Genomic DNA, 15,903 nt, shown 5'->3' with positions numbered 1-15,903 from the left:
ATGTCTGCATGCACATCCTTGTGAAACTGGTTTAGCTTTAAAGGCAGTCTGCTCTTTTTCTCTCCCCACACTCTCTGCTCCAGCACTCATTTGCGATGCCATTTTATCTCCTCCTTTCATGCTGCTGAGCACCAGTTTAGCTTTTAAAATCTGAGATAAGCCCTTCTCTAGCTCTCTATAAAACCCACCTTAGTTTTACAGGACTTTTTAAATTAGAGTGTAGAACATTATAGAGACCCCAGGGAGCACAAAATATATTGTATTTTTAGGCCTGTCTTAAAATAATTGTGGTGTGGGAAAATCCCCTTTGGATTTTGCAAATCATAGGATTACAAAACAGTTGCTAAGCAGTTGTTGGTTTTACATTCTTAGTGGGAATCTTGATCATATTGTCATTTCAAGAAACCAGATTGAGATGGTTTGTGCTATTTTTTTAAGGCTGAAAGTATCCAACCGTAGATGGGATTACTGCCGCCATAAGTTCAGTTATATTCAGTTTATCCATTTACAGCATGCTTTATCTCAATGCAATTTGCAGGATTCACTCCTCCTGGATGAGCATCTGTACAGTAGACATTTGCTTGCATTGTGTTGACTTTTCAGTAATCTCTCACACTGAGCATACATGCAGTGACAGTGGAGAGAAATAACTCCATTTTAACAGAAAGAAAGTGTAGGGGGCCTTCTAACTGGAGTTTTGAGAAGAAAGAAGCAGGCATACAAGAGAAACATATAAGCACTGATCAATATGGGTGGAAAAAGAGCACAGTCCCAGTAAAAGCTGAGTCTGTAGCTATGTATAGGAGAGAAACAGGACTATGTACTGAAAAAGCGAAGAGAACAAAAAGTTTGAACAAATTCTGCTTGGAGAATAGAGATAGAATGATGAAAAGTGGTCCCTATGTTCTCCAGCAGTCTAAGCCTATAGCAGCATAACTAAAGAGATAGCTCTGGATAACCTGAGCCATACTTCTAACTATAGGCTTTATCAAAACACAAAGTGTTGGTTATGATAACTGTAATAATGGTAGAGCTTGGTTATTTAGGGCTTTATAAGTGAGAAATGAACTGTTGTGGGCTTCCTCATAGTAAAGAATTACAATAATCCAGCCTTAAAGTAACAGATGCATGGGCTAGTTTCTAAGCATCAATCCTGGACAAGATATTTCTCATTTTTGCAATATTTTTGAGATGAAAGAAGGAAATCCTGGAAACCAGTTTGATGAGTGATTTAAATGACCGGCCCTGACCATAAATAATAAATGAAAAAGGGATGCATAGGATTGTAACTGTACTGTTAGACTTCTGTGATGAAATTATGCTCAGATTATTAAGGGATCCAAACTGCACCAGGAAAAAATTCTCACACACCCTCATATGAACAGCTTGAACTGTCAACTGCTACATGTCAGGATTAATCTGTGCTTTCAGGATGGGTGGTCTTGTGCCGTTATAGCCTATCCAAGGTTACAAATGTGTTTATTTAGAAATTAATTCTGCATAACTTTTTTTTAATAAGTTGCTATCCCATATTACAGTAATGGTTATTTGAGCTCCTGATGCTGTTTTTTGATCAGAAACCAGCCCGCCTTTTACCACTGTGCCACCAAGAAGGCATTTCTACATGCATGCTCCTTACTGGACATTTTCTGTTTTTTTGTTTTGTTTTTTTTTTTTGTTATTTTTAATATATTTGTAGTATATCCCTGAGTAGAAAATTTTTATTTTCAATTTTTTTTAAAGCAGTCTTCAATTAGAACAAAATTGTAAGCTAAAATTAGTCAAAAATGTTTTAGAAAAGCATTGCAGTGAATTTATAACCTTCCTTTTTTTTTTTTTTCAAGGAAAGAATGCATACATTATACTTGCCAATAATGGATTTGTCTGACAAGCCATTTATGTGTTATGAGGTTTCTAGCCATTAAATTTCATGACTGCATACCCTGTCCTGTGTAAGTGGTTTAGCTTAAATGTTGTTTAACTGTTTTTTTTTTTACATCCAACTGTCTTCCCCCCTCCTTTGGTCCAATGCTCATTTGCCATGCTGTTTTATCTCCTCCTCCTCTGATGCTGTGTTGTTTCAGGTTTCAAAAAGTAAAGAATGTGTATGTTATACCCATCAATAATGTATTACTCTGACATTTGCTTGTTTAATATAAACTTAGAATAAGGTTACCTCTATGGCTTAGCACAACTAGTCCCCTTATTTATATTTATATCAATTTTGGTAAATAGAGCACAAACTGATTGTTGTTTCTTTGTGTTTGTAGGGTTGTTTACCCATATCCTGTTGGATGAAGCAGCTCAGGCCATGGAGTGTGAAACCATCATGCCTTTTCCTCTAGCTAGCAAGACCACCCGCATCGTGCTGGCTGGGGACCATATGCAGGTGAGCAGGAGGCCGAGCAGTGCATGAATAGAATCCACAGAGCATTCATTACACTGTGCTGACGTTTGGTCTATCAGGAGAAAAAAGTTTGTCTTAATGAAGTTTAAGTACCATAAGATGAATGAACATTGATTATTACTCGCTTCAAAAGGCTTTTATGTTTTTATTTGAGTTATGATTTTTTATACTTAAATAAGAGTTGGGCACAGCTGAGCCATCAGGTGTCCTTAATCGCTCATATTACACACGCAAATAACAGAAAACTGCTGTGATTCAAGCTTTCTAGGCGTAATTTCCCTCATGCTTTGATTATCACAGGGTGTACAGTATGATCTGTATGAAGGGGATAAAGATGCCGGCATGAACTATTTATAGCAACTCTAATGCTGCTCCAACCAGAAAATAAACACTTTCTTTCACTGGAAAGCTAAATATGCAGTCTGGTGCTAGTTTATATCCACATTTCTTCCAATTGCATTGCTAAGCTAGTAAACTAGTAAAAGAAAGTTTTTCTTTTTTCTGTTTTTAACGGGATTGGTCTTTTTTGTTTATAACAGTAGTTGGTCAGAAATGCACCAACACTGGTGCAATTTGGACATTTGTATGGAAGAGGATTAGGGCCACTGAAGAAATAAAAAAAATTAACTGATTTTTGAATTTTATTTCAGTATAATATGAGAAAATAGTTAGAATTCTGACTTTAATCTCACAATTCTGACTTTTTCTCACAATTCTGACTTTTAATTTCAGAATTCTGACTTTTTTCTCCTAATTCTGACAGCCAAAAAACATATTAGCATCAAGCCATTGTCTTGTCTAGAGGCTAAACTAGCTCTCTTGTTTTAATCACCTTCTGCTCTTCCATTAATAAAATAGCATGACCAGAGAGCCCTCGGTCACGTACAAAGTCGCCTAATTCTGTCATTTTCCACCAATGTGTCACTGGCCCTCCCAAACAACTCACATCTTTGTCAGTGAAGCTGACAAAGGGTCGGGAATCCCCCCCCCCCTTTAACGACCGACCCTCAGAATCATAGACAGCTTTCAGATATTACAGGCTAACTATGGAACCAAACGACCCATTCATCGGTTACCATTTGCATGTTTACAAGCGATACAAGGCTGTGTCTATATAAGACTCAAACTCACTGCAGATCCAGACATTTAAATTGAGAAAGCTTCCTGGAGAGGTTGTGAGACGTTTTTAAATCTTGGGAACAAAGTCCAGTGGATATTTTTTTTATTTTTACGGAATAAAGTCAGAATTCTGACTGTTTTTCCCACATTGAACTGAAATATTTAAAAATCAGTTAACTTTTCTTAAGTTTTTCTGTGGCCTTTTTTTTTTTCTTTTCTCAAATCCTTCTCAATTTTCATTCAGCTTTCAGTGCTGCTTTTATATTGACAGGAATTAAATGTTGAAAAGAAATGACCCTTTATATCGGAAAGGATCTGTAGCATTCGGAATTCGGAGACCTGCTGTTAAACTCAAAACAGAATTAATATTTGCTCACTTTAAAATTGCTTTCAAAAACACATCGAGCAAACAATGTGAATACTCATCGATAGTCATTTCAGACCATGCCCCCCTATTGTTAGACCTGGAACTAGCTCCTAAATCCAAAGGCCAATCATGCTGGAGATTAAACACTGGACTCTTATCATCTGACAAATTTTGTGAGTTTATCTCTGATAAGATTTCCTGCTTTCTTGAAAACAACAAATCTGACTCTACTTCACCTTCTCTCCTGTGGGAAACCCTCAAAGCAGTAATCCGTGGAGAAATTATTTCATATAATGCCAGGACACGAAAGGATGAGAGGCAAAGACAACTTGAACTGATCGCAGCAATTCATCAGATTGATAGACAGCACTCCATCTCAGCCAATGCTACTCTCCAGATGGAGAGACTGAAATTACAAACTGAATTTGACCTTATTTCCACAAACAAAGCAGAGTTTCTTTTAAGGCGTACAAAGGGCACTTATTATGAATATGGAGACAAGGCTGGTCGGTTACTAGCAAGGCAATTAAAACATCAGTCCTCTTCCCAATTCATTACTCAAATTCGTAAGAACCCCCAAACTTTAATTACAGACCCAACTGAGATAAACAATACTTTTGCTTCATATTACTTTGATTTATACAAACCAGAAGCCTCATCAGACAATACTCCAATGAACCAATTCCTAGATAATTTAATTTTCCCCTCTGTGGACACTAATTCCAAAAACATTCTAGATGCCCCTCTCAATCTGGAAGAGGTGAAAGCCAGCCTTAAATTAATGCAGAGTAACAAGGCACCAGGCCCGGATGGCTTTCCCTCTGACTTTTACAAGAAATTTTCTGACCAGCTTGCTCCTTCATTATTGGACATGTTTAATGACTCCCTTAAACGTGGCACCCTTCCGTTGACTTTAACTCAAGCATCAATATCACTCATCCCAAAGAAAAATAAAGACCTTGAGAACTGCGGCAGCTGGCGACCTATCAGTTTGCTCAATAGTGATGTTAAGATACTGGCTAAAACCCTCGCCGGCCGCCTCGACCCCTGCCTACCAAAAATAATCTCAAAGGACCAGACTGGGTTTATAAAAGGCAGACAACTATCCTCAAATGTACGCCGTCTGCTCAACATAATACTGTCCAAGCCTGAATCACAAAATCCTGAGATGGTAGTCTCTATGGATGCTGAAAAAGCTTTTGATAGAGTGGAATGGAATTATTTGTTCTCAGTCTTAAATAGGTTTGGCTTTGGCCAAAGCTTTGTTTCGTGGATTAAATTATTATACAGCGCCCCAGTTGCCAGTGTAAAAACAAACTTGACACAATCCAGCTTCTTTCCTTTAACACGCGGCTGCCGCCAAGGATGCCCACTATCACCATTGCTGTTCGCTATTGCAATAGAACCGCTTTCCATTGCCCTTAAGAGCTCACCGCTTTTTAACGGTGTACATAGGAACGGGAATGAGCACAGAGTATCACTTTATGCTGATGACCTTTTACTCTATGTCTCAAATCCCACCGTTTGCATGGACAAAATTCTGGACATTTTACACACTTTTGGTTCCTTTTCTGGCTATAAATTGAACATTAAAAAAAGCGAATGCTTTCCTCTTAATGATGCAGCAAAACAGATCCCGGCTCAATCACTACCGTTCTGCTTAGCCTCCTCTAGGTTTCAATATTTAGGAATTAATATTTTGAATAGTCTCCCTTTATTGCATAAACATAACACTGTGGAGCTGGTCAGAAAGGTGAAGTCAGACCTATTACGCTGGAATAATCTCCCACTGTCACTTCTAGGTAGGATAAACTCTATTAAAATGAATGTTCTACCAAAATTTTTATTTCTTTTTCAGTGTTTACCTATATACCTGCCCAAAAGGTTTTTTTATGAATTGGATAAGATGATTTCACATTTCATTTGGGCAGGAAAGACTCCAAGGGCAAAATACTCAATATTGCAAAGACCCAAGGACAAGGGAGGCCTTGCACTGCCGGATTTTAGAGCATATTATTGGGCAGCCAATATTCAAAAGGTCTATACCTGGTACAACTCTCCCAACACAGACTGGTGTCGGATGGAGGCCTACTCATGTACCCCTGCCTCGTTGTCAGTTTTGATATGTTCCCCTCTAAATGCTCATCCCACTAAAGTCACCTCCAACCCAATTGTATTATCCACTATTAAAATTCTCAGACAATTTAAACGGCACTTTAAAATCACCTGTCTCTCCCCACTGATGCCCCTTTGTGAAAATTACTTATTCCCACCTGCTTCACTTGATCCGACTTTTTCTCTGTGGAAAGAGAAGGGGCTGGTAAACTTTGATCAATTCTATGACAAGAACATTTTTACTTCCTTTGATAACCTCAAAACTAAGTTCGCCCTCCCACAATCCCATTTATTTAGATATTTTCAGGCCAGAGATTTTGTTCGTTGTAACTTTCCCAATTTTCCCCATAAACCTCCTCGTACTCTTATTGATGTCATTCTATCTCTCCCGGCTGCTCCTGGATTCATTTCAGTCGTGACAAAATTAATCTTGTCATCAATACCATCCTCGCTGGTGACTAGAAATTCATGGGAAAAGGAGCTGGGTTGCACCGTGTCAGATGAGGGGTGGAAGAGGGCCCTTGACAGGGTCAACTCCACCTCATCTTGTGCCAGTCTGACTCTAATTCAGTTTAAGGTCCTACACAGGATACATTACTCCAAAGCTAAACTTAAAAAATTATTTAATACAAGTGATACATGTGACAGATGCTCTCTGTCACCAGCCAGTCATACACACATGTTCTTTTCCTGTCCCAGATTAAGCTTATTCTGGTCCTCTTTCTACAATATTTTTACAAAAGCTCTAAACAAGCCAGTGCCTCAGAGTCCTCTGACCTCTATCTTTGGTGTGCTTGAGGATTTCACACACTTCACGAACAGGGAAAGTAACGCTATTGCTTTCGCATCTCTGGTAGCCCGGAGACGCATATTACTTCAATGGAAGGATAAGAATCCTCCCTCCCCTGACTCTTGGCTCAAGGATCTAATGTCACTCCTACACTTAGAAAAAATCAAGTACAGCATCAGGGGATGCGTCGACAAATTTTATAAAACTTGGAATCCCATTCTTTCCTTAGTTGATTCAACTCCCTCCTAAGATGATTAAAAAGTATGGCTTTAATTAAGACACACTGACATAACCCCTCTCTAATTGAATCTCTACAAATTTTCCTGTGGTTTGATCTGTTGGAACACCAGCCAGGATTTTAAGAGAGGCCAGTGGTTGGGTTAGGGATTTGGTGGTCGAACCTTAAGCACAACATGTAACTGTCATAGTTATATTTTTGATTTTGTTTTCTAAGCATTTCTGATCCCTCCTCTTTTTTTTTTTTCTTTCTTTTTTTTTTTTTTGTAATTTGCTTGTTGGTTCTTTAAATGTTCTCCCCTCCTGTTTGCTCGTTACGAGGGAGAGAATCATGTTGGCTTATTGTTAATATTTTTCATTGTTTTCCTGGGAATGTAGGGAGATGGAGGATAAGTGAAATGTATTCCCATGTAAATTAATGTTTTGTACCCATCTAACCCAATAAAAAAAAATATATGGCAAAAACACATCGAGCAGATTTCATGTTATCTCTTTCAAACCCAAAATCTCTGTATTTATTTTGAAATGACATGAAAGAAAACAGAGGTAATAGTGTAGGTAATTAACGGTAGGTAGACATTGAAGAAATATGGAGAGGTAAAAAAACAAAAAAAACAATCTGTTTTGGATTTAGATTTAAAATTGGTAGAAAACCAAGTGAAATAAAATTCTATAACAAAGTGAACTAGTTAGTTAAAATTGAATAAATTTTCAGTTTTTCTAAAGAACCTAAACTACTTTATTTTCCCTTTCTACTGAAACACTTTTTTGTTCTTGTTAATCTCATATTTAACTTCAATACCTTGGTTAAAAAGAAAATGCCATTCGATCACTTTTTTGGTTCTATAGTACTCTTAAAACAGAATTAATGTTCTTTGCTATTTCTGTTTGTTCTTTTGCAGCTCAGTCCGTTTGTGTACAGTGAGTTTGCACGTGAGCGTAACCTGCATGTGTCACTTCTGGACCGGCTGTACGAGCACTACCCGGCTGAATTCCCCTGCCGCATCCTCCTGTGTGAGAACTACCGCTCCCATGAAGCTATCATCAAGTACGTGTGAACACTGAGCACTGCTGGCAGCTAATCAGTTCTAAGAAAGACATTATTAAAGGAGGCAGTGGGAGGTTAAATGTTTTTCTAAATGCCCACATTATAGAGCAGATTCTCCCGATGGTATAAAGGAGTTTAGATGTTATTAGAGAGCAGTTCTGAAACTATTTGGATTGCATGTCATTTATACTAAACACTCTTAGGGGAATAAGACACAAGGGCGGCTTTAGTATTATAGGGAGGAACTGAAAAAAGACAAAATGAAAGTCTAAAATTACTGAGTGTTGTCCTATTCTCATCAAACAAAACAGCATATTTTGTTTTAAGATTTCTCACACAAAGCTATTTGTAACCCTATTTCATACCACCTCTTTTTCTTGTGAGAGTAAGCACAACCAATTGAGTTGTATGTATGCACGTTCATGTAGCTGTAGCATTAGCAACAAAAGCAGTTATCTCCTAAACAGTGGGTAACAAGTTGCAGAAACGGCTACACTTACAGACTGAAGGTGAGTCTGATTGGTGGAATCGACCTTTTTGGTATAACAGAGACGGTTAAAGGTGTTGGCCAGATAAGCTTAATTTAGCACCATTTTAAGATTGATGTCAATCCGGGAGGAAGGTAAAATTGTGCTTTGTGGAGAGTGTGTTATTGTGCGTGTTCCTCCTTGAACAACATGGCTGCGTGAAGAAACCAAGCCACTTTCATATTCCTGATTTTCCAACAGGTTTTAATCAAAGCCCAACACACACATTTTAACATATTTTCATGTGCTGTTCTTAACTTGACTGAAGCGACATTTTTTCCCGTCTGTTACAATAAAACCATGTTAACTAGAAATATCCGGTTTTAATCAAAGCCTTTGCAAGCATCTTGGTGAGAATGGTTTTATTCAGTTTTGATCAGGAATATTCATTTTCTGTTTCTTCCACCTTTCCTTTTCCAAAAGTTACACATCAGAGTTGTTTTATGACGGGAAGCTAATTGCGAGTGGAAAGCAGCCATGCCATAAGGATTTCTACCCGCTGACCTTCTTCACAGCCAGAGGAGAAGATGTCCAGGAAAAGAATAGCACTGCCTACTACAACAATGCCGAGGTGGGTTGGAGAACGACTACATTATACACATGCATTATTTTAAAGTGACATTTTTGGTGAAATATGTTTTGTCCTTCAAAAGTATTTGTCGTTCTTTTTCTCCAACAAACAGGTCGATGTGTAAAAAAAAAAAAAAAAAAAAAATGGACTTACGATTGTTAATTAATGGTTTACTGGATTAAGATATGTTACATCCAACAATTGATAATTTCTGCTTAAAATAAGTTTCTTTCACTGTTGTAATGTTACCGCCATCCACCGGAGGACACCGCTCGATTCTTAAGCACAGCCTTTATAGTATTTGCAACATCACAGAGACATTACAAATATTTAGACCTTTACAGATGACCAAGTCCAACGTACATCCCTGATTGTCTGTTTAACATGTTTAGTCAAACCAACAATTTGAAGCAGGTCACACATTTCTTTTGCTACTCTGTCTTCAGGGTTGTCAATATGAATATTAGATTTCCCTGCATTAATTAAGTCGTCATTTTCAACACACATCGTAAATAAACATTCGGAAACATGGCTAGAACAGGGCCCTGTATTTGGATAGCCAGATATTTAAAACATTCAGTTCCCCAAGATGACTTTTCTACAACTTATCGAATCAAACAGAGTAAAAAGGCCCAATGCCTTTTTAAACAGTCTGTTCTGATGAATTAGGAGGTATGGTCTCTAATAAAATCAGCATCCCATTCTTTTCATTTAGCCATGTCTCTGTTAAAAACATAAAATCCAGATTTTTCACTGTAAGTTATTGATTAAAAGTGATTTTTAGCTAGTTTTAATACCTTGGTTCATATTGTCTCTTCAGCTGGTTGAGCTCCATATTATATAGTTTTTATTCTGGATGGTTTACTACAGTCTGTCCTTTCAGCTCTGTTTTTTTTTTCTGCCATATATTCAAACTGAGATTTTACATCCATCTTCCTTTTGAGGCCCCAATTTCTCCTGGAGAGAATCCTTTATGATAAAGTTACAACTGCATCCCAAAGTATATCACAAGAAAGGAATTTGAAGGATGCAGAAAGAACTTTGTGGTTCTGTTTGTCATTATAAACATTAGATAAAGTTCTGCCTGACAGCACAGTGTAGCTTCTCTGCTGTGCTCAGAAGGAGAGGACTAAATGATTGAAAATGGAGGGCATTACGCGAAAAGCTTGTGACATCATCAGTCTCTCACAGCACTGATTGCTACATTGAACTAAAAACAGAGAGCTATATCACAGTTAGCCTCTGCCTCAGTAAAAGAGCTAAAAGTCTGACATTGTATCAAAGCAACAAAGCCCCATTTTTAATGATAGTTTTACATTAATGTACATTGGAAATAAGTGTTACACATGTTTTATTCGGTAACCTAATAGTTTCCTGTTTGTTTTTCTTTCTTTCAAATGTTTAATATGTAAGGGAACATATTTCTATTTATTTAGTCAGTATTTAATACAGCTGGCACAATACATTTTTAAAATGCATTGTATTTTTTAGGTCATCATATTGTAAAAAAAAAAAATAGCTTTTCATGTCATGGAAATATTCTCTTCATAATCATTAGTAAATCGATCGATCAACTTTAAATTAATTCATTATTTCAAACTTGCATTACTATATAAAGTCGATTCTTGTCTTTTCTTGTTTCATGGATATGAGGACAGTTACTGTGGTATGAGCTGGGTTCTGAACACTAAATGGTGTGAGGGGGGATTAAATAATTGTTCTGATTAAAATTGCTTCTACAGATGGATAACACATTATATCTTAAAGTAAAATTAAATATAAAAACTGACTATGAGGTGATAACTTGTCTGGAAATGTTGCAACGATTAAAAAAGCTTTCTGCAATAATAATGATTTCCTCTTGGTTTTAGGTCAGACATCATGAACCACAAAGGCTTCATTTAACATTCAGGACATTGTTTAGAGCTGATCAGCATTTTACAAAATGTCTGCTTTCATTGAGCCACAGTCTCAGTTTTGATGGACTGTCTTTGATCCCTCTCTGCTATAAAAGTCATAAAGCCCCCTTTGTTCTTCAAATATTTTTTCTCCTGCTGTAGCCTTTTAGGCTGGCTGAAAAATATCCCCGACTTTGCTTAGTACCTTTCAGGTCAGGTGTATGTTGGGACCATGGTGTGAAAGCAGCATGGTGTTGTCTCTCCTGATGCATCTCAGTTCTTTGTGTCTGAGGATATTTAAAAAAGCAAAGCTTTTGTTCATATGGATACAGTAAATGCCATTTTCTGTCCTAACAAAGCAGTAAAAAAAGCTTTCATTTTATTTGCAAAAAAATTAAAAGAAAAACTGATTAAATCAATTTTATTTTGCAGTGAAAAAAAATTGATCATTCTACTGCATAAATAACATTTTTACCATTATAAAATGTTATCCATATTAGAGATTAGACCCATGAGTGTTGCCCCTTCAGTTTTCACTGTTTTTTTCTGACTTTCTTATTTTAGTGTTATGTGCATTGGATGTGTGGAGATGCCTTCTGTTAGCCAACTGATCAGGAGGATGCAACTGTCATTGCTACTCTACCCATACAGCCAAAACTTCAGTTAAAGCATTAAGCAACACAGATTCAAATATTGGCTTAATGCAAGCTAAATTACATGGATTTTCAGTGTTATATACGGCACTTGGTGAGCATGAATGCTCATTATATGACTTAAATGGTCAGATCTGTTGCTGGATCAGCTGTGTGACACAGAGTGCTGCTTTAATTGAGTCTCAGCTCTCTTTAAGCACAAGAGCTAAGTATGCTAAGAGTTGTTGTTAGACACTTACCTGATGAGATACATTTTGGTTCTCTGATGTAGGATTTAATCTAGAGGGATGAATGTGGCCTTGAATTTACAGCAACTCCATGACATCTCAGTCTGTCTGAAGTTGCCTGCTCGCAGCTAAACTTGTTGTCGTGAGATTTTCTCACAGCTATAAAAAAGTTGAGCCTCTACCCCTTAGCATTGCATTAGAATTAAACAGTCCTGAACTGTGCAAGTCAATATTTTCTTTAATAATTTATAACTTGGCAGCAATGCTAGCAGACATTTTAAAGGCTGTGGATTTGTTATTACAGCAGAGGATGTCTGTGAGTGTTTAACTGTTAAGGACCAGAATCATCTTCAGGGCAGTGTCTGCTGATACAGGGCTTGTTTATATCTGTTATGTTTCTGTGCTGGACTTATGATGATCCAAACAGCTTCATCATTTGCATATTTATTCCTTCCTGTTTACTCTTTAAGTGATCCTCAAGTAAGTTTGTTTTTTACCAACGTTTAATAAAAGCATCTTTGGGTTTTGTTGTTAGTTTTTTTTAACATCATTTCTATTTCACTATCTGAGAAATAGACATCCTAATTTACATGCATTCCCCCCCCCCCCTTTTTTTATTTCTGTCCCTTTTTGGTTCAAATAAATTGTGATCTGAAATATTTAAACTTACCTTCAGATTTGAATCTAAAATCTTGTCATTTCTGACCCTGTTCCCCTGTAGGTGTTTGAGATTGTTGAGCGAGTGGAAGAGCTGCGGAAGAAGTGGCCTGTCGCTTGGGGTAAGCTGGACGAGGGCAGCATCGGGGTGGTGTCACCGTACGCCGATCAAGTGTTCCGTATTCGCGCTGAACTACGGAAAAAAAGGATGCACGAGGTCAGCGTTGAGAGAGTGCTTAATGTTCAAGGTGGGTAAAAGAAAAAAATCAACAATGCAGAAAACTACATCTCTATGAAGACTATATATAGACCATAAGAGACTTTCAGATGTATAATTTTTTCCCCCCGCTAGCTTTATTGTAACTATTTAAAGCATACTTGTTTAAAAACAACATTAAACAAAAATATATTAAATCTGATTTCACAGTCCTTGTTAACCTAAGTTGTTTTCATAGATCTTACAACTTAGATGTAAGCGATAGATCATTTCATCTGATACTAGACTCTCCAAAAACTGGTCAGACCCTCCAGCCATTTAATAAACCAAATCCTCCCTTTATGCCCCCACCACTGTTCTTTACATTTCCTAATTAATGGTAGAGTCTAGAGTTATGGCGCTGTCACACCTGGCCGATTTAGCCAGCGTATGGCTGACATCACAGAATCTCCTAAAACAGTGGAATACGCTGAGCATTCTGTTTTTGTTTTTGTTTTTTTTTTCTTCAATTTTTGGTTTATACATAGAGTTTTCATAACGAGTCCAGAACTTATGTCCAACAACAGCCTAACTTATGCATAATGCACAGCAGCATCAAGAAATTATGCACAAGCATCATTCGTACATCGGCATATACGCTGAACAAGCACCATTTCATGCTCATTACGCAGCATCAGTTAAAAGTTAAAGCGATGCGCCTGGAAGCACCGGATCTGCATAAAAAGGTCTTTGATCGCGGTATTAACCCAGCTGCTGTTCACCACATTCTAAAAAAAAAAAGAATGAATAAAAAATAAATAAAAAGAAAGAAAGGTCTGCAGTCACAGCCGATTCAGCATCATGTCTGCTAGGAAGTTTGTTGGCCATGGCGGTGAACACAGGGAGGATCCATCCCACGCCACGACTTATGAGTAACTTGCACTTAACATGTTTCAACGATCAGATGACTTACCTGTAACTTACAGCCCACGTCTGACACACGCTGGCATACTTGCTGTATGTCGATGCATGCTTTAGTGTGCTTCAGCGTACCTCAGCATGCTCATAACTTATACAAAACGTACCCATAACGTATCCAACGTACGTCCGGCATATGCTGGTCTACATCGTCAGGGTGTGACACGGGCTTTAGAAATGTATTCAGTGGTTGTCTGGAACACGTCAAATATACCTGCACACATCACAACGCGTGGTGATAATTTCTGATAAGTTATGCCCAAATTACTCATAGGTTTTGGGTAAGCTTAACATCAGGACTTATGAGTAACTTACACCTAACGTGTGTCAACAATCAGATAACTTACCTATAACTTATGGCCTGTAAATGGCATACGCTGCCGTACTTGGCATATGTCAATGTGTTATTCAGTCTACTTCAGCGTGCTCATAACTTATACAAAACGTACCCATAACGTATCCAACGTATGCCAGCATTTTTGCCAGATTTTTCGTACGTCAGGCTGGTCTAAATCGTCAGGGTGTGACACGGACTTTAGAAACACATTCAGTGATCACCTGGAACACGTCAAATATACCTGCATTCACCAGTACGCGAGGTGATAAGTTCCTGATAAGTTATGCATAAGTTACTCATAGGTTTTGGATAAGCTAGACGCTACAACTTATGATTAACTTACACTAAACATGTTTGAACAATCACATAACTTACCTGTAATTTATGGCCAACGTATGGCATACACTAGCTTACTTATGTCGACGTGTGCCAGCGTGCTCATAAATTATACATAACTGTCTCATATCTTATCCAACGTATGCCAGAGTTTATGCCAAATGCTTCGTCCATCGGCATATGCTGGCTATTTCGTCAAGGTGTGACAGCACTATTACCAAATGAATTATACTTTTTTCAAATATGAAAAATTAACTACAGGGTTAAATAACAAAATAGCAGAATTATTCTGAAACTGTTCAACACAAAAGTAATATAAGGTGAAACTTAATCTAAAAAAAAAAATCAAGAAAAATAAGCCAACACACCTAACATTTTTCAAAGCTTTATATGCTTTTGTCTTTCCTGCTACAGAATAGCGTAAAATTAGAAATAAGTTGTGAAACTTGATTCTATGTGGTGTTTTTAGATTATCAGCTGTTTGGTTGAATCTTGTTTGAAAGTTTTTGCTTCTTCTATTCTGCTTCAGTCTTTTGCTGCTCTGGGTTGTGTTGCATCCAGCTGCTCTGTGCATGTCATTACCCCCTCATTAGTCTCACATGAAAAGATGCGCAGCATGCAAGCAGAAAGGAAAACCAAAGTCCTCTTGGTGCTTAGATTTTAAATTTGTTGTTCACAATCTTTCTCTGGTTTTATCAACAGCCTCTGAAGTTGGACAAATATTCAATTATTATGTAACTTTCTCTGCAAATGTGTTGATTTAGTGGATCATGATTGTACAGTTACAGTTGTTTAGTGATTTTATAGTGTTATAAAGTTGTTGTAGTCTTATGCATATTTTTTGTCTCTGATATGTTTACCTATCTGACATAATGACACAGGATTGAATATTTCCTTTCAGTGTTTTGGCTGCTAAACCTCAATGGTTTTACTTTTTCGGTTACCAAACGTTGAACAAATAGTAAAAGAAATGTAATTTTTCAGGTAAACAGTTCCGGGTGCTGTTCCTAAGCACAGTGCGGACCCGGCACACCTGCAAGCACAAGCAGACTGCCATCAAACGTAAAGAGCAGCTGGTGGAAGATTCAACAGAGGACCTTGACTATGGATTTCTGTCAAACTACAAGCTGCTGAACACGGCCATCACCAGAGCTCAGTCTCTGGTTGCAGTGGTTGGAGACCCCATAGCACTGTGCTCTGTTGGACGCTGCAGGTGATCCTTACAAATACACATTTTACACTTCTGGCCACAGCCTTCCATTTTCAAGCATTACAGCTGTTAGACTGGATAAGTTCACCCAACCAATATTTTCCATAAAAAATGTTTGACATAATTAGAAGCTTATTTCTGTACAGTTGTTGACAAAACATGTGCTTATAATAGGAATAGGAATTGTGCTGTTCCCAAGAGAGTTCCTGCAGATCCACCTTATTGGGTTC

At 37.6% G+C, this 15,903-nt stretch overlaps 1 protein-coding gene across 2 annotated transcripts in view; it reads left to right on the top strand.

Moving 5' to 3' along the window:
* The window catches only part of helz (helicase with zinc finger), a 99,443-nt gene that overhangs the window by 68,933 nt on the left and 14,607 nt on the right, over positions 1–15,903 (top strand). For both annotated transcript variants that reach the window (XM_038286480.1, XM_038286479.1), the window contains exons 19-23: positions 2,271–2,389; positions 7,938–8,083; positions 9,034–9,181; positions 12,681–12,864; positions 15,448–15,676. In XM_038286480.1, the coding sequence (XP_038142408.1) occupies positions 2,271–2,389; positions 7,938–8,083; positions 9,034–9,181; positions 12,681–12,864; positions 15,448–15,676 (826 nt within the window). The remainder of the gene's footprint in view (positions 1–2,270; positions 2,390–7,937; positions 8,084–9,033; positions 9,182–12,680; positions 12,865–15,447; positions 15,677–15,903) is intronic.

Source organism: Cyprinodon tularosa, unplaced genomic scaffold (assembly GCF_016077235.1).
Source record: "Cyprinodon tularosa strain WSP-4 unplaced genomic scaffold, ASM1607723v1 ctg226, whole genome shotgun sequence".
Lineage (NCBI taxonomy): Eukaryota > Metazoa > Chordata > Actinopteri > Cyprinodontiformes > Cyprinodontidae > Cyprinodon > Cyprinodon tularosa.
This window is presented reverse-complemented; position numbering and strand designations above follow the sequence as displayed.